Raw genomic sequence first — 27,743 nt, 5'->3', positions numbered from 1 at the left:
TGAATCCCTTTGAGAAGCCCAAGCATATAGATTTCCCTCATGTGGAACAACATTAACACAGCTGTGTAAGACCTATGGATGAAATACAGTTTGATATTCATCACAGTATTCACTGGCGTAAGGAGTGGTGTCATAATCTCTCGTCCATCCTGACTAAATTATTCATTTGCTTCTTCTGAGTGACAAATTTTGCAGCTTCAAGTGTGAAACGTGGCACAGACACACAGCTGTAAATATCATCATATAAGTGAATTTATAAGCTTGTCCGTCCAAAATAAGGACAATAGAACACTTTCATTTCCAAGCTTTAAAAATGCATTCATTATGAGAGCACCAAAGGATGAGAGGTGAAGAGAGAATTTCAAAGAGAGAGGGAGAAGGGGGAGTGTGCACTGGCTGGGGAGGTGGGGAGGGAAAAGCGAGTGGAAAGGCATGTTTGGTCTATGCTGATGAAGAGGGGAAATATTTAGGGAGAAGAAAGTGTTTGTATAAGAGAGGAAGGGGAGGAGGAAAAGAGCGATTGCATTACAGTACACCCGTGCGTAAATGTGACCATCCTCGCAGGTCCCCTCCATCCCTCCATCCTCCTCACCCTCTCTCAGCCTCCAGCGGCTCCTCTCTGCTCCTCTTCGCCGGGATCACCTGCTCGGTGGTCTCACCGGTCAGCTTTGGACCGTGGAGTCCCGGGTGTCTCGGCTCGGCGCCCTCCTCCAGGGGTTAGGAGGAGCGCCAGGGGCTTCGTCCAGGTTCCTGCCGGGCTTCGTAGCTCCAGCCGGGGAGAGCCATGGCTCGGAGCGGAGGGAGAGACGCGGTTCGACCCGCTCTCGGATGCCGGTGATGAGGGGTCTGATCGCGCCACAGAACACCTTCTTGGACACCATCGCCACTCGTTTCGATGGAACCCGTGAGTAGCCTTTATACATCTCTCATCTGTGACTTCTCCATGTTCCTTTAAATTAAAAATGCGCAACATCAGGCAGTTAGTTTACTCTGAACTGCTCGCCCCATTAAGATGCGAGTATTACTGAGATGTGGAACAATTAAACTCTTAATCAGGGTCGAGGTCAGGAGCAGCACTGATGAATGAATTATAATGAATGGAGGCACAGAGCAGGATCTTTGCAGCTACCTGAGCAGCCACTTTAACTGAGAATTAGGCTACACTCTGCTGATCCTCACCTAATGCAATAAATTAATAAATGACAAACGCTACTTTTGTTTGCTCAGAAACGCAGTGTCAATTAAATCCACATTCAAGCAATTAATGATTTATCCTTGACAGAAATATTTTAACCTTCTTCAAAGTGAACAAAGTGTGAAAAAAAACTATAGGCTTCATCTAATTTTGCAACAAAAAGCCTACAGATTTGTGGAAAAATGGGGGGAAATGGTGATGCTATGTTCAGGCCTAATGTGTAGCTTAATAATGACTCCCAGTGTTAATTGCATACCAGGTTGGTTAATTGATGCTATGAGTCAGTGCATTAATTAGGCTACCATTCAAAGGCACTGGTTTCCCGCAGTCATCTGAAAAATGTCAATCAGTTCAAAGACTTGGACATCAGCTCAGTGTGGAATCAATATGCTGCAACCTTTACTGCAGATTCAATTAGAGATATTTCACATATAGTCACGGGTGGATTCACCTGCTAGATGGGCCCACGACAAAAAAATGAGCTGCTGCGTCTTCATTAACCCCTGAAACACCGTCCCACACTTTCTGTGTCGGAATATAACCTTGGATTACAGTAGTTAACTACTTAAGTTTTTGTTTAACATGATTTTCCCCACCAAAAAGGGGGGAAACAAAAAGTTATTCTTTGTTGCTACTAGCTTGTTTTTTTCAGTTCTTTTAATCTTTACTTATGTTCAACATGAACAAAGTACAACAGAAGGTATAACTTACATAGCTACTGTAAGTTAGCTACAAACAATCAGACAAATCGCAAAACACAACCAACCATGAAATAAGAGACGAAAAAGAATAGTGACAAACAAAATTAAATAATAATTAAAAGATAATAAAATAAATAAATAATACAGTTAAAGATATAAATAAGGAATAAGAGAAGCTATATAAAGTGAAAAACTTACGGTGACAAAATTGACGAGCGTTGCTAGCATGGATTAGTAGCAGCAGAGCATTGCTAAATGCGTCACTGCTTACGGCACGCCCACTACGCTGCGTCCTAGCAACAGGTAATTAAGGTAATTAGCCACAGCTGGCCTAGTGTTTTTACAGTCTATGCAGCTGGCAAGCTAGCTACATGTCTACGTCTGGTCTGAGCATCACTCTGGTCCACATTATGCACTTTTTAAAAGTTTATTTTGCACCCAAATCGGCGACTGAAGGACGTCTCAGAATGGTATGCAGTTTATGTGTTTATGTTGATTGTTGGCTTGTAATGTTGTAGTGGATAACTCATTTGTTAGCAGCTATGTTTGCACAAACTCTTGTCACAGACGACGAGTTTATTGACACCAAAACCAGCTTATAACAGACATGTCAGAATAATTACCATGGTTGGTATCTTCTATTTGTTATGTTGTTTTAGTAGCTACTAACTAACTAAAAATCCAATCTTTACTGATAGCAGCATCAAGGTGCAAATTAGATTAGATTAGATTAGATTAGATTAGATAAACTTTATTGTCCCCAAAAGGGGAAATTCGTCTTGGGCAAAAGTGCCACCATGTAGCAACAATCAACAAGACATAGCCTATAAGCAGCAATAAGCAGGTGACAGACATACAACAGTAGTTATTAGTCCACAAACAATTCAACAGGAACCAGGGGGAGTTTTTCAAATAAAGATATTAAATAATGAGCGTAAATGAAAAGTTTTAGCAGCTTTTTTGTTGTTATAGAGTTAGATATACTTTGGATGTACTGTTAAATGCTCCTTCTAGCTCTTGGTACTGACCATAGACTAATTACGCCCACCTGTCCGTAGGGCTTGCAGTAATGGCTTCGTTTTTTGTCCCTTAAAGAAATTCGCCTTGCTGACAGCATTTTGCAGGACTAATTGTTAATAATTTAAAACTGCCTTTATATAAACGAAACATTTCAAACTGTTACATCAGCAGCAACACAGCATGTGATCTGTTCACAAAGTAAAGGTGGCACCTGAACCTCCTTTAAAATCATCATCATCTTAGATGAGGAGGAAACAGCTGAGCAGAACAATCCTCACAATGTTTGACAGAGCCGTCCTCAACTTTTACTCATTATTCCGTATTATTCACCCATTTTTACACAGGATTCATTACAGAACCTGACACATCTATCAGAGCATTAAGCCATATAGAGACATCACTGTCAATCAATATGCGAACAGTAGTGGTTATTATATCTTAACATTGTTACGTAACATAGCTCTGAAGGCGCAGGCTGAAAGGCAGGACTGAGCAGCAGACCGAATGTGTAGATGAAGGATGCACACTGCACAAGAGCCAGAATCTCTCTGTTGCCTGACACAGCTGTAAACAGCAGCAAGACAAATTTAATTTGTGTAGATCGCAGCCGGATTGCCGCTGCATTATGCTGCATGTTTAAAAGCCGCTGTCATGTAATAATAGTCAGTGGCATCTATGCAGTGTTGTTCTGTCCGTCCCCTGAAGGCAGCGGTTTATGAGGAAACACTGATTCAATTAGAAATTTTTCATTTTGTGTCAACAGCGATCGGTTCCTGTCTAATTTGAATGTTGAACAGATTGCACGTCGTCCGGAAGTCCCGGTGTAACACACAGACAGGAGAAGATCTGTTAAACACAGGGCTCCTTTGGTTTAACAGAGATTTAACTCACTCCAAAATGACTTGAGAGGTTCTCCATCTGCTCCTCCTGCTCTGCAAATAATAGTGAACCATAATTTACCAGGGGGACACCTCCCAGGACTTCATATAAATTAATATATCGACAGATGTAATGACAAAGCCTTTGCAGGAGGCCAACACCCATTGAGAACGCATTTGACTTCTCTTTCTGCAAACTGAGCTCTGCCTCTGACTATACAAGAACCAACCCCCATAAAATGACCTAGGGGACGCAGTGCAAACTGGACAGGTAAACTCCCATGAGCATTCCTCTATTACACTGGTTTTGCTGTTGCACAGGCTTGAATCAATACTCTTTGGCCCTTTTGAATCTGAGGTGTCAGACTCATCCCGCTCTTCAGCTTCCTGGAATGAGATTTTTCGCGATAAATCGCAACAATGCAAGACCCTGATTATCGGAGATCCCTCTCGCCTGCCTTTTTAAAAAAAAAAAAAAAAATGTGAATCACCGTCTCCTATTTCCAGCCCACAATCTCTTTACCACACTGGAAAGGCTTGTCAGTGAAGACCCCCAGGGTTATATCCAACCCAAGCACTCTACCACTGCAGTCAGAGGTTTTTGGATTGAAGAGTTCCTTTGAGTGTTCCCTGCATTAATCCCAGACAAGCTTAACCGTTCTACTTTGACCATCCAGATACAGCACTGGGCAGCCGCTCCTGGGGCTTTGAATATGACCCAATCAGAGGAAAAAGGTTTCCAGCCTTTACTAACATGGGCCTGTGCCAGGAGTCCTCTGCCCCACTCCCCTGCTACACAAACTTCCCCTACCACCACATTATTTTTTCTCTGTATCGGCTGCGAATTCTTCCTTAAATAATGCATTAGCATATGCCTGTTTTTCTACTCGTACAGTACATAATTTGAACCAACTCCAGTGAATAATACAACTTTTTCTGGGCATAGTGTATATATAATAAAGACAAGAGATGACATCTATTAAGTAGCAGTTCTTCACGCTTGGATAAGTTTGTGTTAGAAAATGAAGTCTGGGATGCTGCTGCTCATATTGAGCTCTTCATTCATGATTACACTCTTGTTCCTAACCTCTGGCTGGCCCATGGTAAAAACACAGTTGGAGAATTTTAATGAGGTGCCTCTACAACTAAATAACGACATAACTGCATGTGGCCGACCACGGGGTGCTGCCAAAAAAGTATAGAGGAGAAGAAAGGGCTGTCCAGAGAGAAAGAATGAATGTTTTGAGGACTTGGTGGACACAAAAACACACCAATCAAAATCGCCTGTGAAAGATTTTGGGTGCCACATTACAATATATCATCACACTGAATGATGACTTAGAGCGGTACGCCGGTACCAGAAAAAGACAGTGCATGTGGATGGACGTGTTCATCCTGAGCGATAGTGAATTCTCAAGTAATAAAACTCAGCTGAGCAGAACAGCATTTTCAGGTCAGAAGCTGGGATCTTCCATCTTTTTCATACAACATTAATGCAGCACGATATCCAGGGAGACTCCAGGGAATTTCTCTGGGTTTTTTTTCTTCTTCTAACATTGCAGTAGGAAGCTTCAGTTAGAGTCTTTTTTAACCCGCAGATATCTCAATCCACTACATACATATTTATAAGGACAAAGGTTAGTAGCTTCAATTAATTGCTTCTTAAAAATCCAGTAGAACAGTGAATTTCATTGAAGGCGAAGGTAACTGATATCCTTTACCCATGTGCAATACTTATACTGTACCAGACACAGATGGAGACAACTGGCTCCTGTCATTTGCAGGAAGTTGAGTAGAAGTTGAGAGCGTCTTGTGAGTGAATGACAGAGGAGTGACAGAGTTTTGTGTTTTGTGCGCAAAGCTGTGGGCTATAAAGTTTTGAAGCTGATACAGAGTGTAGATGTGTTTTCTGTTAAAGTTTAGGATACACCGTCATCTGAGCGCTGGTTTAACCAAATAATCCTTCACTCAAGAGTCATCTTTCCTGTCAGTGGTGGTCTGCTTGATTTCACTGACATGTACACAGATACCTAACCGTTCAAAGCCTGCACATGTTTGATTTCGTCTGCACTGAGCGGAAATCATTCGCTGTCTTCTCTGAGGTGAGGGTGAGAGCAACAAAGCAGCTGCACCTCATGTCGGAAATTCATCAATATTTCAGCAGAGTTGGCTTCAGCAAAGACATGGCGTTGTTAAGCTGGAGTTCAGATATTTATAATGACATGCATCCTTTTGTTACTGACTCAGATGTATGAGTTTATCTTTTAAGGGATAGTTCAACATTTTGGCAAATTGGTCCATTGCCATAATCCCTATAGTTTTAGGAGAGAGCCACGAGCTGCTCAGAGCTACGCTACGGAGGCTTGTGGGATTTTTGGTTTCTCTCATCAAACTCATCAAATACACAATCCAACAACTCCAAAATGAGATTATAACAGAACATTACGAGACGGAGTTGTTTTGGAGGCAAATTCATGCAAAACCGCTGATGCGCGTTCCTGTCGGGGGCGGTTTTTCAGCAAGCGGTCTCTGCATTTGCCTCGAAAACAACTCTGTCTAGTAACATTACATTATTATCTCATAGTGTGGTGAATGTGCAGGTCACAACTTGTCCACCAGAGCGTTGTGGAGTTGTTGGATTGTGTATACAGTAAGTTTGATGAGGGAAACCAAGAAATCCCAATGAGCCTCCGTAGCGTAGCTCTGAGCAGCTCGCGGCTCTGCTCCGCCGTTCTAAAAATAGCTCACACCGACAATTAAAAGGTAATGAACCTACTCCTAAAACTAGAGGGGTTATGGCAATGGGCCAATTTGCCAAAATGTTGAACTATCCCTTTAATATTGTGTTAAATGTACAGTATCATAGAAGTGAAAGAAGTGTCCTTAAAAAGTGCTATGCTATGTGTGGCCTGTGTATGTGTTAGGCTTACATCGTGCATGGAGGTGAATGTATTGTGGCGGACTGTCACTGTCACTGTTATCAGTACCAGGGTTTATCGGGGTTCCCTAAGCCGCTCAGGGGCTGAGTCTGAGTGATTTTGTAGTTCAGCTCGCGTGTTATTACACCTGGCCTGTGGTTTGGATGTGACAGGGCCGCCTAGTGCCCGGGGGACTGTGCAGAAAAAAACGAATACAACACAGGGAAAATAGGATCACAGCATAAGGCCGGACTGGAGGGAAAATGATGGAGGACAGGGAGCGTTTCTCTGCAACCACATCACGTCTTTGGGGGACAAGTGTGCATGTAGTAATGGGGCTGACTGACCACCATGCACACATACTGAATACTGGTACTCTAACCTTCCACAGGCAGAGAGCATCAGAAAGGTGACTCAGGCTCCTATACTGCAGTTAAAGTACATTATCGCTGGACAATATATTCTGAATATAAACCTTCCAGGGCACCTTCCGGCACAGTTGAACGAAAATAATGTTGACCAACTGGTGAAAATGCCCTTGTGCACAATGTCGAGTCCACAAAGAAACGATTTTTCTCTGCATTATATGGGAGACACTGACCTTCTTCACCACAATCCAATCTTGTGGCTGAATGGGAGCAAATCCCAGTAACCAGGGTCCAAGATCGTATGGAAAGCCTTGTCCATTCAATTGTAATAACATCTTCACATGTGGGTGACCACCATACAAATTCTGTGTTTCAGAGACTCCAGAGTCTGGGTCCTTGTCTTTAAAGCCCCCAATGTAAGAGCCTGGGTAAAAGCTACTATTTTAGACTGATATAAAAGCACTACCCTTGTTTTCATGCAAAATGGGCTCCCTGCTCTTAAATATTAATACATTCCTCTATTCTACCAGTTAATCATCTCGAAAGTACAAGCCTATTTTTTCTGGGCGAAGTGATTCATCAAATCCCATTATATTCTGTCACACTCTTCAAAATTGCCAGCTGCATCATTCTTATGTTGCAAAAACGTGGACGGCCTCTCTCGCCTCCCATAGTAGTCAGACTGATGGCATGTTACTGCAGCGCGTATCAACCTGCATCTATTTAAAACACCTGGTTAATCTGCAGACAGGAGGTGACGTCGTCTTTCTTGCACTTGTTGCATCTCTCAAGTCCAGTACGGACTGAAAATATCATCTTCTTTTCACGTTGTTCCCTCAAAATGTCTTTATAATGAGATCCATTGTCGTGCAGCTACAAGCAGAATAAAGGTTTTACTCAATACTTTTAAACTACCAGACACTTTTAAATGAAATTTCATTATCTTTTTCTGCTCTGTGGATTTAAAGACAGAATAAGTCATTTACACAGTTCAGTTTAATGCCTCCTGCAGCAGCTCTACAGCCCTATTCAGAGCTACAGTGCGAGATGCTGTATATTATATGTATGCTGCATCCATCCATCCATCCATCCATCCATCCAGTGCTCCTTCATTTATCTGGGACAGCAGGCTTAGCAGATTGATGAAGCCAACGTTATGACATCATTTTCAAAAAGCACAAATACAATCCTGAGGCTAGCACAGCACAGCACAGCACATACGATCCATATGTGTTTTTATGCTAAACTGAGCTAATCCGCCGCCGGCTACAGCTTCACATGTAGAGGACAGACTCAGAAATATCTCGTCCTACTCTAAAAAAGTCAGTGTTGAAGTTTTTTTTCGTTTTTTTATTCAAATCCTGATCTTCTTTCCTGCTGAATTTTGTAAGTTATATAGCCTGTGGCTCGTTAGCTCCACCCGCTGAACCTTGACCAATAAGATTAGGTTAGACTCAGGGAAATGTTGTCAGAGAGTTATAAATTTGGTTTTTATGTGTATATATGTGAAATTCCTCCTCAGCCTTTCACACCCAGTATTTGGTTTCTAAACACAGCACATGTTGGTTTCATTTTGGCACTTGTATTGTTGTGATCCATAACTGGTTGCGCGGCAAATGTGCGACTTCCACTGCGCCTCCTGCACCCACAGGCAGTTTACTTCTCCTGAGTGGTGCTTGGCAAGAGCGTTTACATTGGACATGCTTTATTAATGCATGAATTATTCAATTTCATTGTCCCCAGTTCATCTTCATGCAATCTCATTTTCCTTGTGCCTGCTAATTCATCTCTCTCTCACTCTGTCTGTCTCTCTCTCTCAATCATTTGCTCGCCTGCTCTCTCGTTCTCTATTGCTCACATTTCTCAATGCGAGCGCTCAGCTTTTCTAGTTTCATTTATGTATGGACTTTAATGATCTCAGTGGAATGAATGTCTTAGCTGTGTGAGTCACCTGTATGTAAGTCAGTTTCACAATGAATTATTCAATATCGTCCCGATAAGTCAGGCTATCAAACCATTTGTCAGAGCTCCTGCCTGGCAGCCTCTTACATATGTTTACAGTACATGCATGTTTGCTTTTGGATCTCATATCTCATTAAAGGGGAGCAATGCAAGATTTTTACCTTAAACAGCTTTGAAATAATTGTGATGGTTAAATGACAGGGGAATGGAGGCTCTCTGCCTTCCATTATTGATATCATTAATATGTCACTGTGCTACTGCTAAACATATAGAAGTTTGCATTTTGCATGCATCTCATGAGTGACTACAAACTCTTAAGGCAGCTTGTTACTGGAGCAGATACTCTCCAGCAGACCAGGCGTGTATGAAATTGCATACTTGGACACAGTCCTGTCTTCAAGTCTTTCAGCTGCTAAGCTTCAGTGCATACACAGATATTGTAGAAAGGACAGAGTAATCTAGTATCTTGTAGAGTCACCTATTATCGATGGCAGGAGGAGAAATAAAAAAAGACCAGTGAAGCAGACAGAAGAGGAGGCAGAAAGCACAGACTGGATCGGTTTTGACTGTCTGGGACATTTAGTGAAGGCAGAAACCCAAAAAGCACTTGAATCAAAATGTGATTTTCCAGTGTGAGAGACTGTCCCTGGTCATGCTGCTGCACGGTTGTCAAGAATGAGAGCGACTGGCTCCTGCACATCAAGTCATAAATACATCATGTAACATCCATCCTTATGACTAGATTGTGCTGCCTGCCAGATATCACTATGCTGTGTTACATGAGCATATATGAGAGGATGAAAATGACTGTGACTGTGAAGATCCCAAATTCCCACACTGATAAAAGTAGTTTTATTTGTTTCCATTCTGCAAACCAGAGCTAAGTATTGTCCTGAGCTGTGAACATAAAGAAATCACTTTTATAATCTAAATCTACGATGTCTGAGCTCTACGGAAAAGTCAAGTTTATTTTTATAGCTCAATTCTATATAGTGTCTGATAAAGAAGCTGCTGCTGGAAATATTGTAGAGGACAGAAGTGGAGAAGACGCATGGGACGAGTCAAAGAAAAGCAAGATTATTTGAAGGGAACAATAGAGGAGAGAAGAAGGAAAAGGAGAAGATGTGAAGCTCATTGAAAGGCAGCGGGCACGTTAAACTCTCCCCGAGGAGAGCTCTTCAAAGTGAGCAGAATTACTCCCAGGCCTTTTAGAGGTGAGGATGAACACGGAGGAAAAATGAAGGGCCAATCTGCATGAAATTTTAATAATGTTTTCTCTGAATTAACATGACATCTTTGCAAAATTGTAGGTTGCAACCCCACGGTTGTGGAGTAAAACATGTAGGTGTGGATGTGACTGGACGTGGAACAAAACTGTTGGCAGGGCTTTTACAGCTGGAACATGGCGCTTCCTGCTTGCTTCGCTTTTATTGTGAATGAGTATTTTCTTGGCAGCTGCAACTCCCATGAGCTTTTGAGTGAGTCCACATCTAAATCTCATGGGAGTTGTAGAAGTTGCACACTCAAAGCCAACTGGCAGATCATGGATGCTATCTCCTGCAACAGTATGTATTATTTATATTGAGTGATACATGAGTGATGGAGGCTTTGTTTTGTTTCTCTCTGTCCTCCCCTCAGACAGTAACTTTGTCCTGGGGAACGCCCAGGTCCAGACCCTCTATCCCATCGTCTACTGCTCTGATGGATTCTGCGAACTGACGGGATTTGCCCGCGGCGAGCTGATGCAGAAGAGCTGCATGTGTCACTTCCTGTACGGCAGCGAGACCAGCGACCGTCTCACCTCGCAGATGCAGAAAGCTCTGGACGAGCGACGGGAGTTCAAGACCGAGATCGTTCTCTACAAGAAGAGTGGTAAGACTGATTTGCTGGAGGATGTTGTCAAATGAAATCATGTGTAAATACTGCTGGTGTCAAAAATACATCAGGCCTGGAAGCTTTGTGCATTGCAGGGTATTCTCTCTTTAAACTGGAATATTGTGATCTCTGCTGTCAACAGGCTCCAAGTTCTGGTGTCTGCTGGACATCGTGCCGATAAAGAACGAGAAGAGCGAGGTGGTTCTGTTCCTGGTCTCACATAAGGACATCACAGAAAATAAAGACCTGGACCATGGAAATGAATCTGACACCGGTGAGAGGGGGGGAAAGGGAGGCAGCCTCCAATTCCACAATAATTCACATGAAATTATCCAGTAGTGGCTTTGCAGCTGTGGCACAAATGTAGCTGCAGAAATGACTGGTGATATTATGCTGGGGGTTTGGGAGCAGAACGACCTCATTCTGCTTTTACAGGATGTCCTCTCCTGGATTGATGGTCACATTCGCTTTAGAAATCACCAGTTATCCGGCTGTTCGAGTAACTTTGGAAAGTGTGAACTGGCGTGTCTTTATTGTCCAGTACTGTAGATGTTCCTGCCATGTGCCTTAATGTCTCTGTGACTTTGTGTCCCTGCTCTCAGATGAGGAAACAGGGCTGGAGATCCGCCAGATCAGCCGCCCCCCAGGCTTCAACATGGAGCGCCGCCGCAGCCGGGCTGTCCTCTACCAGCTGTCCGGACACCTACAGAAACAGGACAAGTCCAAGAGCAAGCTCAAGATCAACAATGTGAGACATGTTGTGTTTGGTACCCTCTGTTCACAGTCCTCAACCTGTTAGACCTGGAGGAGTAGAAGTATTACTGCATTACCTTCCCTGTCCAAAATGTCAGCACTACAGGAATGTAATAGCAGCAGCAAAGCTTTAGACAGTCACTATTTTGCTAAATGGACTTCTGACAGAACAGCCCCAGCTGATTAATCTCACAAATTTCCATTTGCTGATCAAGGAGCCATTTGTTTGTCCAGTAGCTAAGAGTTTCATTTGCATCACAACTTGATTTGCATTCATCTCAACACGATGAAAACTTGTAAATTCAAACAACCGACATGACAGGAAAGTGGCCCAGCAGGAAAATCTCAAGCACCCTGGATCCTGCAGGAGAGAAATTAGCATAAGAGCTCTTGTTAGTCATTTGGATGTGTTCAGAGGCCGACTGATAACGTTTCCTGGTCAAAGGATTTCATCCTCTTGCATCAACTCATGACGTCATTGTTTACTAGATGGACATGTTTTACCACAAGCCGCAGCGGTTCAGTTGGTGTCTTCTTCACCTTGTGTGTGTGTTTGTGTTGTTGTGGTATTCTTGTAATATCTACATTTTCAGTGTGAAGCTGCAAAAAACACTTGATTTGCTTCTGATGTTTCCGTGTTTGACCGGTGTATTTAAATATGTAGCATTCACACCATGCAACGCACCAAGTTCCAGCTGAAGCCATGAATAATACACCACTGATACTGACTATTAGATATTCATGCTGATGAGTGGAGATCCTTCCAGTGTTATTTACACAAATATATAATATTAATATTGATAATGTGACTTCATTATTAATGCTCCAGTGTGTGTTTCCCTATATAGAGTGTCCTCGGAGCCAATGCTAACCCGGTCCCAGAGTACAAGGTGGCAGACGTCCAGAAGTCCCGCCTCATCCTCCTCCACTACGGTGCGTTCAAGGCCGGCTGGGATTGGCTGATCCTGCTGGCCACTTTCTACGTGGCGGTCACCGTCCCCTACAATGTCTGCTTCACGGCCGTGGAGATACGAGAGGACGGCGGCTCGACGGCACGAAACCCTCCGAGCGTCAGCGATATCTTGGTGGAGATCCTCTTCATCATCGGTAAAGCTATTTCCACATGATTGTCTTTTTGTAATTTTGCTTGAGTATCAGCTTTAATTAAGCCGTACCTTTAAAGGCAAAACCAATCCTTTAATCACAGGTTTAATTCTTATTCCTGTCTCCTCTATTCTTCCATTCATTTATCTCTTTAAGCTATGCCTCTTAGTGTCTGTCCATTCATACTACTATATGAATTTCTTCTTACAGCCTGTCAGTTTTTAGAGGCAGCTCCCTCTTGGACTTTGTTTTCAAATCAAATTGGCCAGAAACAATTACTCCTTGTCTCTTAATTGGCAGGTGCACCATAGTCTACAATGCCTTCTAACTCCTCCTGGCACTTTGGAACTATATGCTAATTTAACCTCCTTAACAATCTCCACTTCCTCTCTATCTTAACCTGCTGTCTCCCCTCTGGCAACAAAGTCCACTAATCCCACTTGAAGAAGGCTTGTTAAAGGGAATATTTTCACAGCCTGGATCTTACTGTCACAGTTTTATACTTCTACTTAAATAAACCTTTGAATGCAGCACCACATTAACATTAAGGATTTTGTCACAGCATCCCGTAATCCAGTAGTCTTTCTGATGCTCTGAAATTTAACACTGTTCATCGCTTCATATATCCAACAGTGAGCTGAAAACCTGTGTCTGTGTGTGTGTCAGATATCATTTTAAACTTCCGGACCACCTATGTGAGTACGTCCGGTCAGGTCGTGTACGACGCCCGCTGCATCTGCATCCACTACGTCACCTCCTGGCTGTTTGTGGACCTGATCGCCGCCTTGCCCTTTGACCTGCTCTACGCCTTCAATATCAGCGTGGTGAGTCTCACATCTCACACTGTGCAGGCTAACCGACCTGCGTAAGTCGGGAATGTTCCGCTGCACTTTTCGCTTTTGTGTGTCTTGGCAGTGCAATTTACGGCTCTGTCAGCGGTAGCACTCTCCCGCTGTTCGACCCTCTCAGCATTGATTTAATATGACTGTGGAGGAGCTTTCAAATGCGCAGTGAACACACATGCACACACACACATACGCACTGAAGCTATTCTCCTGCAAAGACACAGCAAAGGAAACAAAACTCACTTTTATCTGAAAAAGGAAAAATCAACATGAGAATTTCTTTGCTCAGTGTTTCTTGAAATTCCCTCTCTGGCTTCTTGTGCTCATTATTTGCTGTAGCGGCTTCAAGGGAGCCTGAGCTTCAACATGAAACTCATTATTAGGTAACTGGTAATTAGGCAGATGAATGAGTATGCTGACGACAAATTACAGGTGGAAGCGAGTTGATTAGCCGGATGATGTGGAGTGTAGAGCCTGCCAGCTGTTTAACAGATGTGATAGATAGTGGACCGCTGTGCCGCAGAGTATGAAGGGTCATAAGATGAGTGAATTGTTAATAGAACAAGGAAAGTGTTTTTTTTAAAGGGTGGTTCCTTCTCCAGCCTACTACTACACACACAGAGTAATAGAAAGAAAAGCAGCCATGATAAAATGCTTACTTGTAGCTGGAACCACGACAGGTCCTGATGAGTTGCAGTATTAGCCGAAACCAGATCTCTTTGAAGCACACGGCGTCTCTGAGGACTTGTTAATGCATTGACAACTGTGGTGAAGCAGTTAAATTCTCTGCATGGGTACATATCCAAACATCCAGGGAATTAGATCCTGCCTGAGTGTGGTGAAATTCATCATCAGCGCCTACTTCAATTAAAAGTCCTCTTAACTGAGCAGGGAATTGCAGCTTCAGTTAATACCTCGGTAAGAGGGAAAATCAATGAAGTCATTTTTACCTCTAGAATAAAATTGTTCTGGATGAGGATGATAATGGTCGTGAGTGTCTCTTTGTATCTTCTTCTGGAACTGAAATTAAAGTAACTTTAAGTCAATCTTGAGTTAAAGTTGGTGTTATAGATTTTTAGTATTCCCACACTGCACTGGGAATGAGATCGTGGGGTGGGTCCTTAACTTTCTATCAAGATGGCTGATTAAAATTCCTAGTGTGCATGGATAATTTCTAATTGCAAACCTCCCTTGGCTACAGACACAAAACCTTTGAGATAAAATATGAAATCTAGTTCTAATTATGTGACTGTGCCTATCTAAGAGAAACTAATCCCATCCTAATAAGCTCCACTTTTTAAAAACCCTCACTTAGATGTGTTCATACCTTAATATCCTCCACCGCCTCCCTCTCTCCCGCTCTCCCCAGAACTTCGGGGTTCACCTGCTGAAGACGGTGCGCCTCCTGCGGCTCCTGCGGCTCCTGCAGAAGCTGGACCGTTACTCCCAGTACAGTGCTGTGGTCCTCACCCTGCTCATGTCCACCTTCGCCCTGCTCGGCCACTGGATGGCCTGTGTCTGGTACTTCATCGGCCGCAGCGAGATCGAAAGCAACAGCCCCGCCTCCTGGGATATAGGTTTGTGGGGGTTTTTTGTGGGTTTTTTATTTTATTTTATGAGGTTACCATTAACCTGTGCTCCAAATGTAGCAAGTGGAAAAGGAAAAAAAGTTGGTTTCCATTCAGAAATACATCGAGGAACATTAAAGGTAGGGATGGAGATCCTGGAAAAAGATTGGGAGGGAGGGATGGAGACAGCAGCTTTTTCGTGAAAAAGCATTCAATTAATTGGTTGCAATCGGAGTGTGAAGAGGATTTCAAACAATTTTGTAAATAAAAATGCCCCAGAATTGGATCCCCAACCCTACCTTTAAACTACATAAGCCATTTTTCAAAGTGAAATTATGTCACTTCATGCATTTTCCCGCTTAGGCTTACAACCTAACTCAGAAAAAAAAGAACATGTCACGGAGGCCGTACAAAAACCAGTTAGTCCTTATCTCGAAAACAGCCGGCAACACAAGCATCACCTGTGTTATTTTCACTGATCCAGAGCATGAAGACTTGCTTGTGTGCGCTCAGTGTGAGGTGTCTGCGTGTCCTTTTACTGAGGAAACACTTCTAATTATGGTGATCTGTCCCGTCTCCTGCTGTGCTCACCGGTGCGAGATAACAATACTGTGAAGAGCATGTGGTGATGGCGATGGTGGGTTTTCTTGTTTAAGTGATGTAAAACAGCTACATGTATTGAGACTGGAGCTGAGAGTAACTGACACAGAAAACGCATCCAGCGATGCACAGATGCACATGTGTGAAACTGCACACATGTGACTGAATGAGTGTGTGTGCATGGGGGAATAGGAGGTTCACCTTGAAATGCATCATGCTGTATATGTACTGTCCATTGAACATCACACATTACAGATTAGCTCCAGTGTTTTAGTCATGACGGCAGCAGTCACATTGTCATGAATAAAGCAATAGAGCTTTGTCTTTCAGCTGCTGGTAGATCTGGTCTCTATATTTTTATTCTATCCGTTTTAAAACCTCTGACATATTGACTTCCTTGAATATGACAGAGCATGCCTGTTGGTCACATCTGCCATCAGGTCAACATTGGGGCTGGCACTTGACTCTAATATGTGTTTAGCGGTTGAGTGACTTCATCTGGAGGCATCTCAAAAGTTGAAAATAACCTTTGACAATAACGATTTACCCACGTTACTAACTTTGCTGCACCCAGGTGTGGGGTGGGGTTTTCATTTACATAAATAAATATTAAAAAGGTGAAAAAAAAATTAAATCTGTACTATTTCGATGATATTACATTATGATGGATGCTGGGACTGAAAAGGTTACGAAACAGCTGCTAAAATATGGGAAGAGAACACATTAAAAAGCTTGATGAATTATTTTCTCTATGTGTAAATATAAACTGAGATTATTTGAAATGTCTGCACTGTGCGGCCGGCGCAACCCAATACACAAACACCAACAGTGAAGTAATTACTCTGCCCTTCCAGCCTTGTTACGACTGCTAATGAAGCCTGCTAGTAAAGGTCATCTAACAAGCATGGATGCATTCTCATTAAACTGACAAACTCTTCTGGACTGTCCCTCTTCCCCCACCAGGCTGGCTCCATGAACTTGCCAAACGCTTGGGAACGCCATACTTCCTGGCACCGCTGACCTCCCTGTTGGGAGTCTCTGATTCGCCCGAGGGCACCGTGACAGCAGGACTGACCAATTACAGCCAGCTGAATGGCTCGGGGTTGGAGCTGCTGAACAGGGCGGGTTTGTTGGGTTCAGGCCAATGGAACAGCAGCAGGACCAGAGTGAGGACACCGAACGTCTCGGGGACGACGCTGAGTGGCGGCCCATCTGTCCGGAGCTCCTACGTTACATCACTATACTTCGCCCTGAGCAGTCTGACCAGCGTGGGCTTCGGGAACGTGTCGGCCAACACAGACTCTGAGAAGATCTTCTCCATCTGCACCATGCTGATCGGAGGTGGGCAGAGCGCCGCGCCAAGCCAGTCACACTTGAGCCTTAAGTGCAGGGGCCAGGCTTAAAGCCAAAGGCTAAAACACTTCCTTGGCTGTAGCACAACTTGGACATTCAGCATCTTCAGTCCCTCCATTGGCAGACAAGGGCTCACAGTGATGCAAAGCAATTTTACTGTGGAGAAAGATTTGTTTCTCTTAGTTTTGTCGAGGGTTTTCACATATTCAGTAATTAAAACTTTTTAAATCTCATCATGCATAATGTAAAACTGCCCCCTCACCCTGGGGATCTAGAAAAAAGGCACAATTCTCCCAAAAGGAACAGTCTAAAAGCTTTTTTCGCTGTTTTCATCTCTTTGTGCGTCTCCTCTGTAGCACTAATGCACGCCGTGGTGTTTGGTAACGTGACCGCCATCATCCAGAGGATGTACTCCCGCCGCTCGCTGTACCACACACGCACCAAGGACTTGAAGGACTTCATCCGGGTGCACCGGCTGCCCAAGGCTCTGGAGCAGCGCATGATGGAATGTTTCCAGACGAACTGGTCCGTCAACAACGGCATTGACGTCAGCGAGGTAGGAGTGAACGTGAACAGTCAGACAGAGTCTCCTTCTGTCTTTGTGGACCATCAAGCTGGTACCAGTCTGCGATATCAACGTTATGTAACCATACGTCTCTTCCTTTAACTTTCTGAAATGGGCGGGTAACCTCTGTGGCTTGGATCGACCTTGTCAGTTACAATGGGATCAACTGGATTGGCTTCTAAAATTGAAAGTGCAAATCCTCCGTCTTGCCCTTCAGGCCGACTCAAAGAAAACGACTCAAAGTCATGGAGAGGATTTAGGTTTTGTTTTGGGTTCAATCGCGCTTGAGCACATATCTTAATTTCATGGATTAATGGCCTCACAGATACTAAAATCACTCTTGGTTTTACCGTGGCTACAAATTAAGATAATCTTTTAAAAAGACATAACATGATAGTGAAGAACCCACAATTAGATAGATGACATTGCATTCGCTGTTATGGGTGACGTGAGTTTTTCTGGACAAATCAAATTGTTCCAACAACATTGTTTCCTTCTCATCCCCCCCACAGCTGCTGAGGGACTTCCCAGATGAGCTGAGGGCCGACATCGCCATGCACCTGAACAAGGAGGTGCTGCAGCTGCCACTCTTTGAATCGGCCAGCAGGGGGTGTCTGCGCTCCCTGTCCCTCATCATCAAGACGTCCTTCTGCGCTCCCGGGGAGTTCCTCATCCGCCAGGGGGACGCCCTCCAGGCGATCTACTTTGTATGCTCGGGGTCGATGGAAGTGCTGAAGGATAACACCGTGCTGGCCATTCTGGGTAAATGACACTGCAGTGGAAAATGTAAAGATTTCGATCTGTGGCACAAAAATCAGTCAATAGCTGCACCACTATAAAGACAGAAACTGTTAGTATCAGTATTCGTCACACATTTTAATTGATAAAAAAAATTATATTGTAATGCAATGCATGCTGCACACATCCCACATCACAGAGGTTCAGCACCAAGGACAGCACCGGCTCTCCCAGCTGCCTCCATCTGCGCATTTCCCACCCTTTCTTTTTTCATTTCTGCTCGCTCAGAATGACATTAAAAAAAATCCTCCTCTTGGGCCACCAGTCAGCGTGAGTAATTTTTCCACCTGAATCTTTAAGGGCTTCTCTGTCTTGTACTCCAAAACCAAAGAAGCCCTCCTAGATTCCGGCAGCAAAGTGACTCAGAAACCGTCGTCTGCATCCACGTGCAACAGCAGGAGGAGGAGAGATGCAACTGTTGTGGCTGTGTTGAGTGCCAAATGTTCCTCCTAGGAGGTTCCCCTTGGTGCTGAGTCAATAAAACTGTCGCCAGTCCTGGACACCAAAGTCCCCATCCAAGTATTTCTGGGAAATGGGACAACATGTTACTGGGGGAGGTTAAATTTTTTATATCCAGGCTGATGAAATAACTGTGTCAGACTCACCCTAGGCTGATGGACTGGTGGGGGGATTCGATGGCACCATCAAAATGCTGCAAAAAGTAGAAAGCAGCTGTTTCCATGCAGTATTTGATGTTTACACCATTAGATTTAGCAGAGGAGCAATTATGGCCAGCTGCTTGGAAGCACAAGCCAAACTCAGGAACATCAAGGGAGCACAGGTATGAGAATTCACCCGCTGTTTAAATCAATACAGAATAAATTAACTTGTGGAAAAGTGGTTGGGTCTAGTTGTAAGAACACACGCACTTCAAAAGCACAAATTTACAGTTTTAAATAGATAGTTGAATCTGAGTACCTAGCAGGCAAATTAGTTTAAGGAATTAGTCTGAGGCTGAGTTTGTGTGTCATGCCTGAAATGCACTAAATATGCTGCAGTGAGACCATGAAGTGCTTTTTAAGTAATATGTAAAAATGCAGGATATAATATTTCTTCTCTTTGGTCTATTTTGGCGTCTGCTCGGAGGGCTGTGAGTAGAAGATGAGAAAGAGCTTTTTCTTTTACCATTGAGCAACTTATTAGACATCCAGCATTTAATAGCCAGTCAGCCAGCTTTTATGAAGAGAGGCATAATGAAGAGGAGCAGCCCAGCGCTGATAAAAACTGCCATCATCCCCTTATTAAACTGCTCCTGTGGGCAAACGGTTCACACTCCGTCAGGTGAAAGATGGAGTGTGACCCAGAGATTGATGGAACAGTTTGGGGAGCAGCCAGAAGCCTTGCAGGAAATCCATAAACAGAATAAATGCATGAATGAATGAGTGAATGTATTAATTTGTGCCACTTTATTTTGCCTCAAAGGAGCAGTAGAGTAAACAGAATTAACATATTATCACCTTATAAAGTTGTTACATTGGGAAACAGTTTAGCAGCTCAATCCATTAAAACATTTTTTTAGCTGTTTCAGTAAATGTTATGAATTAAAATCTAGTGTTTACTCGCTATTTAGCTGCTCACTGTTCAGTCTATTCACCAGCTCAGGCCAGAAAACCATGATGCTGACAGAAATCCAAATCCAAAATTCAAATCATCATCACACTGACTAAAAGATGCCTGCTCAGCGTCATTCCTTCAGAATAAAAGCTGCTTCATTCTGAATAACATGGATGAAACAGAATGGAGAAACACAAATAGACTCACCACCACCGCTGGAACCAGCTCTGGATCATATAAAACAGAGGGCGCAAATTGGCAACTCTGTTTTTCTTATTAATGACCAAACTGCTGTAAATAATGAAGCGGCTGGGAGCTCATTAGCATGGTGTACCTGCTGTGTATGTACAGCACAGGCACAGGCATGTGGGTAGTGAAACAGCACAACACAAGTGCACACAATCTCCCCCTCTCTCCCTCCAGAGTGGCTTTGTGTTATCCCAGAAACAACACTACACACATAACACACACACACAGTCACATTTCTCTAAAAGACAGTCACACACTGCTCACACATTCTGTTTTTCTTGCTCCATCTCTCTCTCACGCACTCTCTCTCTCTCTCTCACGCACTCTCTCACACACACAAATTGTTTTGGCATTGCCACTTTGGATTTACAGCTTTGGAAAAGGCAGTGAGGTAGAGAAATAAAAAGAATAACACAGAGCTTCTATTTTCATCTGCAGCAGTCCATCTGTATCCCACAGTGTGGAGTTTAACACTGATGTTAAATTGTCTAAACACACGTGTCGACCCTTTAGTTTTTGATTTCTTCTGTGATAGACCTTTGTATGACCCTGATAACACAACAAAAAGAAAAGTTAGATTTACAATCCACACAAATGTTTTGATGGAATCTATTTCTTCATATACTAGCATTAGAGAAGCCAATTTAAAAAATACATTTCTATCATCTACTCTTTACACCCGTTTCCTCCGCTTCACTGCCATTTCTGTCTCTTCTTTCTCCAGCCACCTGTCAGCCAGCGGTATAAAATTATGCTGGAGTAAACAGGAAACATGCCTAGTGTTTTCTTACATAACATGTAAACACAGACTGCATGTAGGCAGTCTTAATCCTACATGGAGGTTCATCTCATGCAATCTCAACATAATTAGCTGACTGGAAGAATATTAAGAATATATTGTCACCATCTTTCTAATGGCTTAAGTTGGAAAAGACGACTGCTTGAAGGTCTGTTAACAAATAAACAATCTAGAAGGTCACACAGTTCAGACCTTTTGGAATAATAATGGGTAAAAACATGAACTCTTTAGCAGAGGTGAAAACCATCTCAACATAATTCTGCTTGTGTTTCTGTCCTCCAGGCCGAGGCGACCTGATTGGCTCAGACTATTTGACACAGGAGGAGGTGATTAAGACCAACGCCTGCGTGAAGGCTCTGACCTACTGTGACCTGCAGTACATCAGCCTCAAAGGCCTCCGCGAGGTGCTCTGCCTCTATCCAGACTACGCCCAAAAGTTCATCACTGAGATCCAGCACGACCTGACGTACAACCTCCGGGAAGGACACAACACTGAGGTAGGACGGCCATGATGACCGCTGCTTGAATAAGTTCTTTGAAATGTCAAGTACCTGTTGATTCAAGGAGCTGAAGCTCAAACATAATATCTGAAATCCATCCATCCATCCATCCATCCATCCATCCATCCATCCATCCATCCATCCATCCATCCATCCATCCATCCATCCATCCTGCCACTTACTGGGCTGTGAGGGCTACAGGCAAAGCAACACATCCCAGATGTTCTTCCAGTTCCCCAGCCACGTCCTCCTGCTCCTCCTAAGGGATACCAAGATGTTCCCCAGCCAGATGGGATGCGTTGTCCCTCAGGCGTGCACTGTGTCTGCTCAGGGGTCTCATCCCATGTTGAACATGCTGTTAGGCATCTTTATCAGATTCCCAAACCCCCTCCAACAGCTCTTCTCAACACCATGAACCTTATGGATGTCTAGGCTCTAAGTTAGTTGATGTAGTCTGGACAGCTTACCTGTGGAGCTGCATCTTCCCTTCACCTGAGAATAACAACCTGAGATACTTCCAACTCACCTCCAGTAGAATTCTTGATAGTCGTCGCCAAGTTTTTATCATTTGAAAATAACTATATTATTAATGTCACCCCACTGTTAGCAAAGAATTGCATCAGAGATGAACTGTCTAATGTTGTGAGTGTTTTAGATTAGTCTCAGCTGTGCACTGACCCCCTCCACCCATCATTTTACGCAATGACGGAGTGATGGCTTTGCACTTGAAAAAGGATTAGCCATCTGGACCAGTCAGCGAGGAGGAAGCCACAGCTTCTGCTTGAGATGCCGCCAACAGATCGAGACATGAGCTAAACATGGCCGACTCAGATGCCAGGGATTTACAGATGGATCTCAGCTGTAGCGGCGTGCACATGAATAACCAGCATACTCTGGAAATCACTGAGTCACATTTTCACTGTGAGTAGGCCTGTTAATTAGAGCAGAGATCCACGAGAAGCCATCAAGACAGCGAGCGTGTTGTAATTAACTGACCCGGGTTTCAGCTTGAGGACGTGGGGCCGACATATTTACACCTGACTGTGCTTTGCTTTTTGCTATAGGGCACAGTTATACTGGATGCGCCTTGACAGCTTCCCAGCAATAAGTGTAACATTATACACTCGCATGTATATTATCTGCCATAAAGAACAGAGAAGCACTGTTGCCTCACAGGAAGGACCGTGGCTTCCTCCCACAAACCAAAGACATGTAGGTCAGGTTTAATGATGACACTGACTTCCTGTAGGTGTGAATCTGGGTGGGAATGGCTGTTTGTCTCTAACCCTGTGCTAGACTGGTCCAAGCTCAACCACTGGAAAAACAAGCTCTCAATTGTGTGACAATTGTGAGGAATTTTGTAGCTACTGGTGCCTTAAAGAAGCCTGAAATTAAAAAATATATGTAGCAGCCGGTATGTTAAACTGCATATGGTTGTCAGCACCTTACACACACAAACACAGACTTATGTGTACGTACAGCAGGAGCAGTGGAGCATCCTGCAGCAAGTGTGGCATGGGACTAAAAATAGTGCTGTCAGGAGGGTGGGGGAGGGGTGGGGTCATCCCTGGTTGGATAAATATAGAGCAACAACCAGATGGAGACGAGACAAGAAAACATCAGGATGAAAGGAAGCTGCAGGGGAAAAGAGGAAGAAGATATTTGTACTCACGTGCCAACAACATGCCAACACACACACACACACACACTGCAGACACTCACACTCTGACACACCATTGTACCAAAACACATCATCCATCATTTGCCCTTGCTGAATGATACAGAGTGGTATTCAGGAGCGCATATAACAGCACATATTAAAGCGCAACGCTCACTTCTTTCTCTTTCTTTACATCGTCTTTCTTTACACATAATTGGCTGATGCCCTTATTGTGGTACACTGCATATCAAGGGTGGCACGTGCTACTCATACTCAAACACACGCAGACTGAAATTCCAAACAGTGCGTTTCTCTACTCAGACCCCTTCAGGCAAACCACTGCTAAAATTAAACCACTGTGATCTAAAAATACCAGCTGGGCACGTGAACCAAAGACTGGGTGGAGAAGACAACAAATAGAGGGGAGAGGAGGGGAAGGGGTGGCGGTGAGAGGTGGAGAAGGAGAGAGGAGGAGGATAAAAAAAAAAGGGAACAGAGGAGATGGGGTTTGTTCGGCAGTGCTTTAATCAGCTTTAGATTCCAGTCCAGAGAAGGTGCAGCAGAGAAAAAAATCCTCTAATTACCACCAGTAACAAGATGCTGAGTGAAGGAATTTTACTTTGAAAGGTCAGACTGCTCAGATATTACTTGTTAGGAGTCATGAACATCACAGAAGAACCCTCAGAAGGACTTCACGTCTCTGTGGGTGAATGGAGTCCGCGCCCGCTCGCTCGGTTCTGAATGAATCTTAAGCAGCGCTGCCGATAAACTGAATGGACGTCGGTGCCGTTGCAGCCACAGCCCTCCGCTGCACAGCTCTGCAGCTCCCCCTTCTGGTCCCAGAGTTTCAACACTTCACAACTTTGTGTTTACGTCTGCCCTGACGAGCTGTGTCCTATTTCTGTACTGTTTGTATTCGCTTCTGTTGGGAAAGTGTTTGTTGGCAGCAGTGGAATTGGGAACTAATGATGTTTCCTGTCAGCACAAAAGATATAAATGGATTCTCATTTGCTGTATCAAGAAGAAACTGATTCTGAATATCAAATAGTTTCTGCTTTTTCTATTTTTTGGAACCAAATAATATCAACACGTCCTCTTCTAACCTTTGGCACTCTGGCTGTCATACAACCATCATGTGGCAAATAAGAAATAGACATGGAAACACCTGCAGGCAGTTGGAGAGCAGGTTGTCAAAACAAAACTGTCAATCACAACATAAAAATGACAGCTTCTCTCTGAACCCTGTGTGGTTTTCATGCACGTGTCGGCCGTGCACGCTTGACATCATCACTGTTGTAATTACTTTAGATGAGTAAACTGACGGTTACACTTGTGCCACTCTGCAGGCGGACTGCGAGAGCAACGGAGGCATCATCAAGAAGCTTCCCTCCATCAAAGAGGATGAGGAGGGATCAGGGTCTGAGGGGGAGCACTCCCCTCTCCCCAAGCTGCCCGCACTGGGGAGGCTGGGCCGAGGCCTGCGCTCCCCCCTGCGCTCCCCTCTACGCTCCCCTCTGCTGCCGCCCCGACCCTTCAGACCGTCCACCGACCACACCCGGCCCACCAGCCTGCACATCCCCGTGGTCAGCTTCAGCTGCCTGCAGCCGGACCTCAGCCCTCGGTAAGGAGCCCGTCATGGATCCAGTGAGTGGGTACCTAAGTGGTGTGCAACACAAACCATCTAATGGGTGATTGATGGTGAGAATTGTATCACCGTGTCAGTCACATAGAGATATTTTGGGGAAATAGCAGCACTGCAGTGGTAAATAAGATGTTAATACGTGTCCTGATTATTTATTTGTTTTTTATTCATTTCAGTTTTAGTTGCAGTTAAGAGAGGAAATCTGCTGACACATTTTCACAGGAAGCTTCTATCAAAGCACAAAAACAAATGGTATCTGTAGTCCTGCACGGAAAAGGAGTAATTATATGTGTAAAACAAACTGAGGAAGAAATGAACATGGAAAAGTTGGTAACCCGTTAACTTACAGGCCGTTAGTCTGTCGAGAAATAGCCAAGAAATAACAAGAACTTGCGTCATAATGTCTAGAAATAGCCTAGAAATAATGGTCAATTTCATAGTAAGAAAGAAAAATTCTGGCCTTTCCCAAAAAAGTCAAAGCATGAAAAACATGTGTAATCTTCTGCCTTTATGAAAAACATGACATTACTATGAAATTAATTGTTATTTCTTGACATCATCACATAATTAACGGCCTGTTAAACGGCCTAAAGGGTTTAGTGTTACTTTAAATTTGAATTATTACATCACTCATGCTCTAACAATTTAATGGCTGGATTTTCAACCTTAATATTGCACTGTATGTACGGTAATGCATCATCTCCCATTGCTAAAAATGCCACAACGGTATATTTAATGTTTCCACTCCAGAGATGACAGAAAGCTGCACCTGTCAGTGATGGTGTGTGAGAGAGAGGCTCCTGTCACATGCAGCTGTGTTACTGTGTCAGAGTCTGGCTGCTAATTGGTTGCAGCCACTCCTCATCGCTCACTGCAGACGACCTTTGACCCGCTGACTGCGGCCACCTGGAAAACATTTTCCACCAGCAAGCGCTCTCTAGTCATGATCCACACACACACACAGGCAGGCTCGGTGTGCAAGTCGTGATTTTCCCACAGTTCTTAGCGTGTTTGTCTGGTCATGAACTCGTCTCCTCCCTCCTTCTGTCTGTCTGTCTCTCAGGTTTGTGGACGGCATCGAGACGGAAAACCACAGCGCTGCAGCCCAGAAGTTTGACTTTTCACCCAATGCTACTCAGAGTTTCTTACAGAGCCCCAATTCATCTGCCACAGGTACACACACACACACACACACACACAGATTAGACTGGACCACATTCTTTTATTATTGAAATGCCAACATCAGCCCCATCTGAGATTTGAGGATAAATTATTGAAGAATAACTTCTCTATTCTTTTTTTAAAAACTCTTTATTTATAGATAATTTCCATCTTTTAGTACAAAATGTAAGACAAAACACAGAACAGTTACACAAATTCAAGGATATTCAAAAGACATCGTTTTTCACCCAGATCGTTTTGGAGTCGAGTTGAGTGAGTCATTTTCTCTGGAACATGCAGTTGTTTTGCAATATTAACAAAAATATGTGTAGTGGGCACATTTTTCTGGAGGCAGCATTTTGTGATGGCCTTTTAACTTGCAGCCAGCAAAAGACCTAAGAAGATAAACATCAGTTTTACTCAGTCCATCTGGCATATTTCCAAGATAGAGAGTTGTGAATGATCAGCTCTTTTTAACAAGTGTGTGTTTGTGTTCACAGGGAACCATTATGACGGTGACACCATGCAGACGATTGCGAAGCTAAAACACGAGGTAAGGCTGGTACAGTAGCAACGACAGGTTTACATTTAACTTTAACTTGATCTTGACTGGACTTTGCAAAGAGGAGCCGTGTGTTCAGTTTCACACCAACACTGACTGACTGTCCCTCTCTTCAGATGAGCGTCCTCTCCACTCAGGTGACCGCTGTGAGTCAGGAGCTGCAGGAAATGACGCGTCTTCTCAAACCTCTCTTCCACAACCCCGGCATTGCGCTGATGCTCAGCGCCGTGACTCCGCCTCCCAGCGTGTCCTCGCACAGCTGCTCCCCGGCCCCGCCCCTTCTTACCCAACACGTGGACGGTCAAAATCCTCCACCTGTCGCGGCGCCGCCTGAGCCGTCCTCTCCTCAGCTGAGCCTGGCGTCGCAGGGAGAGTTCGATCCACTTCAGTGTTCGCCCATCGCCCGCCATCGTCCTGCAGTTCCTCATCAGACCAGCGCGGTTCCCCCGGCGTCCCACTGCTCGGCTCCACCGTCACTCAACAGCTCTCCCCATGAGCACTCATCTGTGCCAAACCCCTTCTCATCCTCCTCCATCCCTTCTCTGTCTTCATCAAACCACCCGTCCACCCTCGACCACCTCTTAGTGGACTTATCAGGACCTGGTGGCGAGACGTCTCGTCTCCAGCTCCAGTCCCAGTCTGAGTCCCAGCTCCAGTTCCAGCCCCAGTTCATCCCTCAGTCTTATCCCCATCACTCCTTCTCCCAGCCTCAGCTCCAGCCCCTCCCCCCTCAGCCCCCCGGCATGGCGTCACGCCCCCGACAGCCCCTCCTGAACTTGCAGGAGATGGAGTGGGGGGAGCACTCTGCTCAGCTGAGCTTCATCGATGAAGGACGGCCACCGGTGTGAACAGAGGAGGAGAAGAAGAAGAAGAAGAAGAAGAGGACGACCGTGACACTGACACCCGACTGACGGACTGGACCAGCATGCCACACTAATTACTGCATGACTAACATCTGCCTACAGTCTGGCATGTGACCTTCGCTGTAAATACATCAATTTTAAACTATTCTAAACTATGATCATGAGCACCAGGTGTAACCTGATCCGACAATAAAAGAGTTTGTTTTACAGTTTGACTTTGACTTGTTTGACGCCCAGAGTTGTAGGACAG

At 44.2% G+C, this 27,743-nt stretch overlaps 1 protein-coding gene across 1 annotated transcript; it reads left to right on the top strand.

Annotated features, from left to right (window-relative positions):
* Positions 1 to 300: 300 nt before the first annotated feature.
* On the top strand, positions 301 to 27,743 carry LOC146990755 (voltage-gated delayed rectifier potassium channel KCNH8-like). The gene is made up of 15 exons (XM_085798936.1): positions 301 to 904; positions 10,681 to 10,914; positions 11,060 to 11,191; positions 11,520 to 11,665; positions 12,519 to 12,777; positions 13,441 to 13,598; positions 14,989 to 15,196; positions 16,751 to 17,128; positions 17,497 to 17,696; positions 18,218 to 18,467; positions 21,388 to 21,602; positions 24,612 to 24,886; positions 25,971 to 26,080; positions 26,569 to 26,621; positions 26,747 to 27,743. Exons 1-15 carry the CDS (start codon positions 829 to 831, stop codon positions 27,476 to 27,478), a joined length of 3,426 nt encoding a protein of 1,141 aa, XP_085655062.1. The 5' UTR covers positions 301 to 828; the 3' UTR covers positions 27,479 to 27,743.

This window comes from Trachurus japonicus, chromosome 2 (genome assembly GCF_045865225.1).
Source record: "Trachurus japonicus isolate A0001 chromosome 2, Traja_1.0".
Taxonomy (NCBI): Eukaryota; Metazoa; Chordata; class Actinopteri; order Carangiformes; family Carangidae; genus Trachurus; species Trachurus japonicus.
This window is presented reverse-complemented; position numbering and strand designations above follow the sequence as displayed.

Excerpts from the sequence above, each read along its gene's own strand:
- LOC146990755 (XM_085798936.1), top strand. The coding sequence starts at position 829 with ATGCCGGTGATGAGGGGTCTGATCGCGCCACAGAACACCTTCTTGGAC. Across the intron at positions 12,778-13,440 it reads GGAGATCCTCTTCATCATCG|ATATCATTTTAAACTTCCGG; the intron begins GTAAAGCTATTT and ends TGTGTGTGTCAG. Across the intron at positions 26,081-26,568 it reads CCCCAATTCATCTGCCACAG|GGAACCATTATGACGGTGAC; the intron begins GTACACACACAC and ends TTGTGTTCACAG.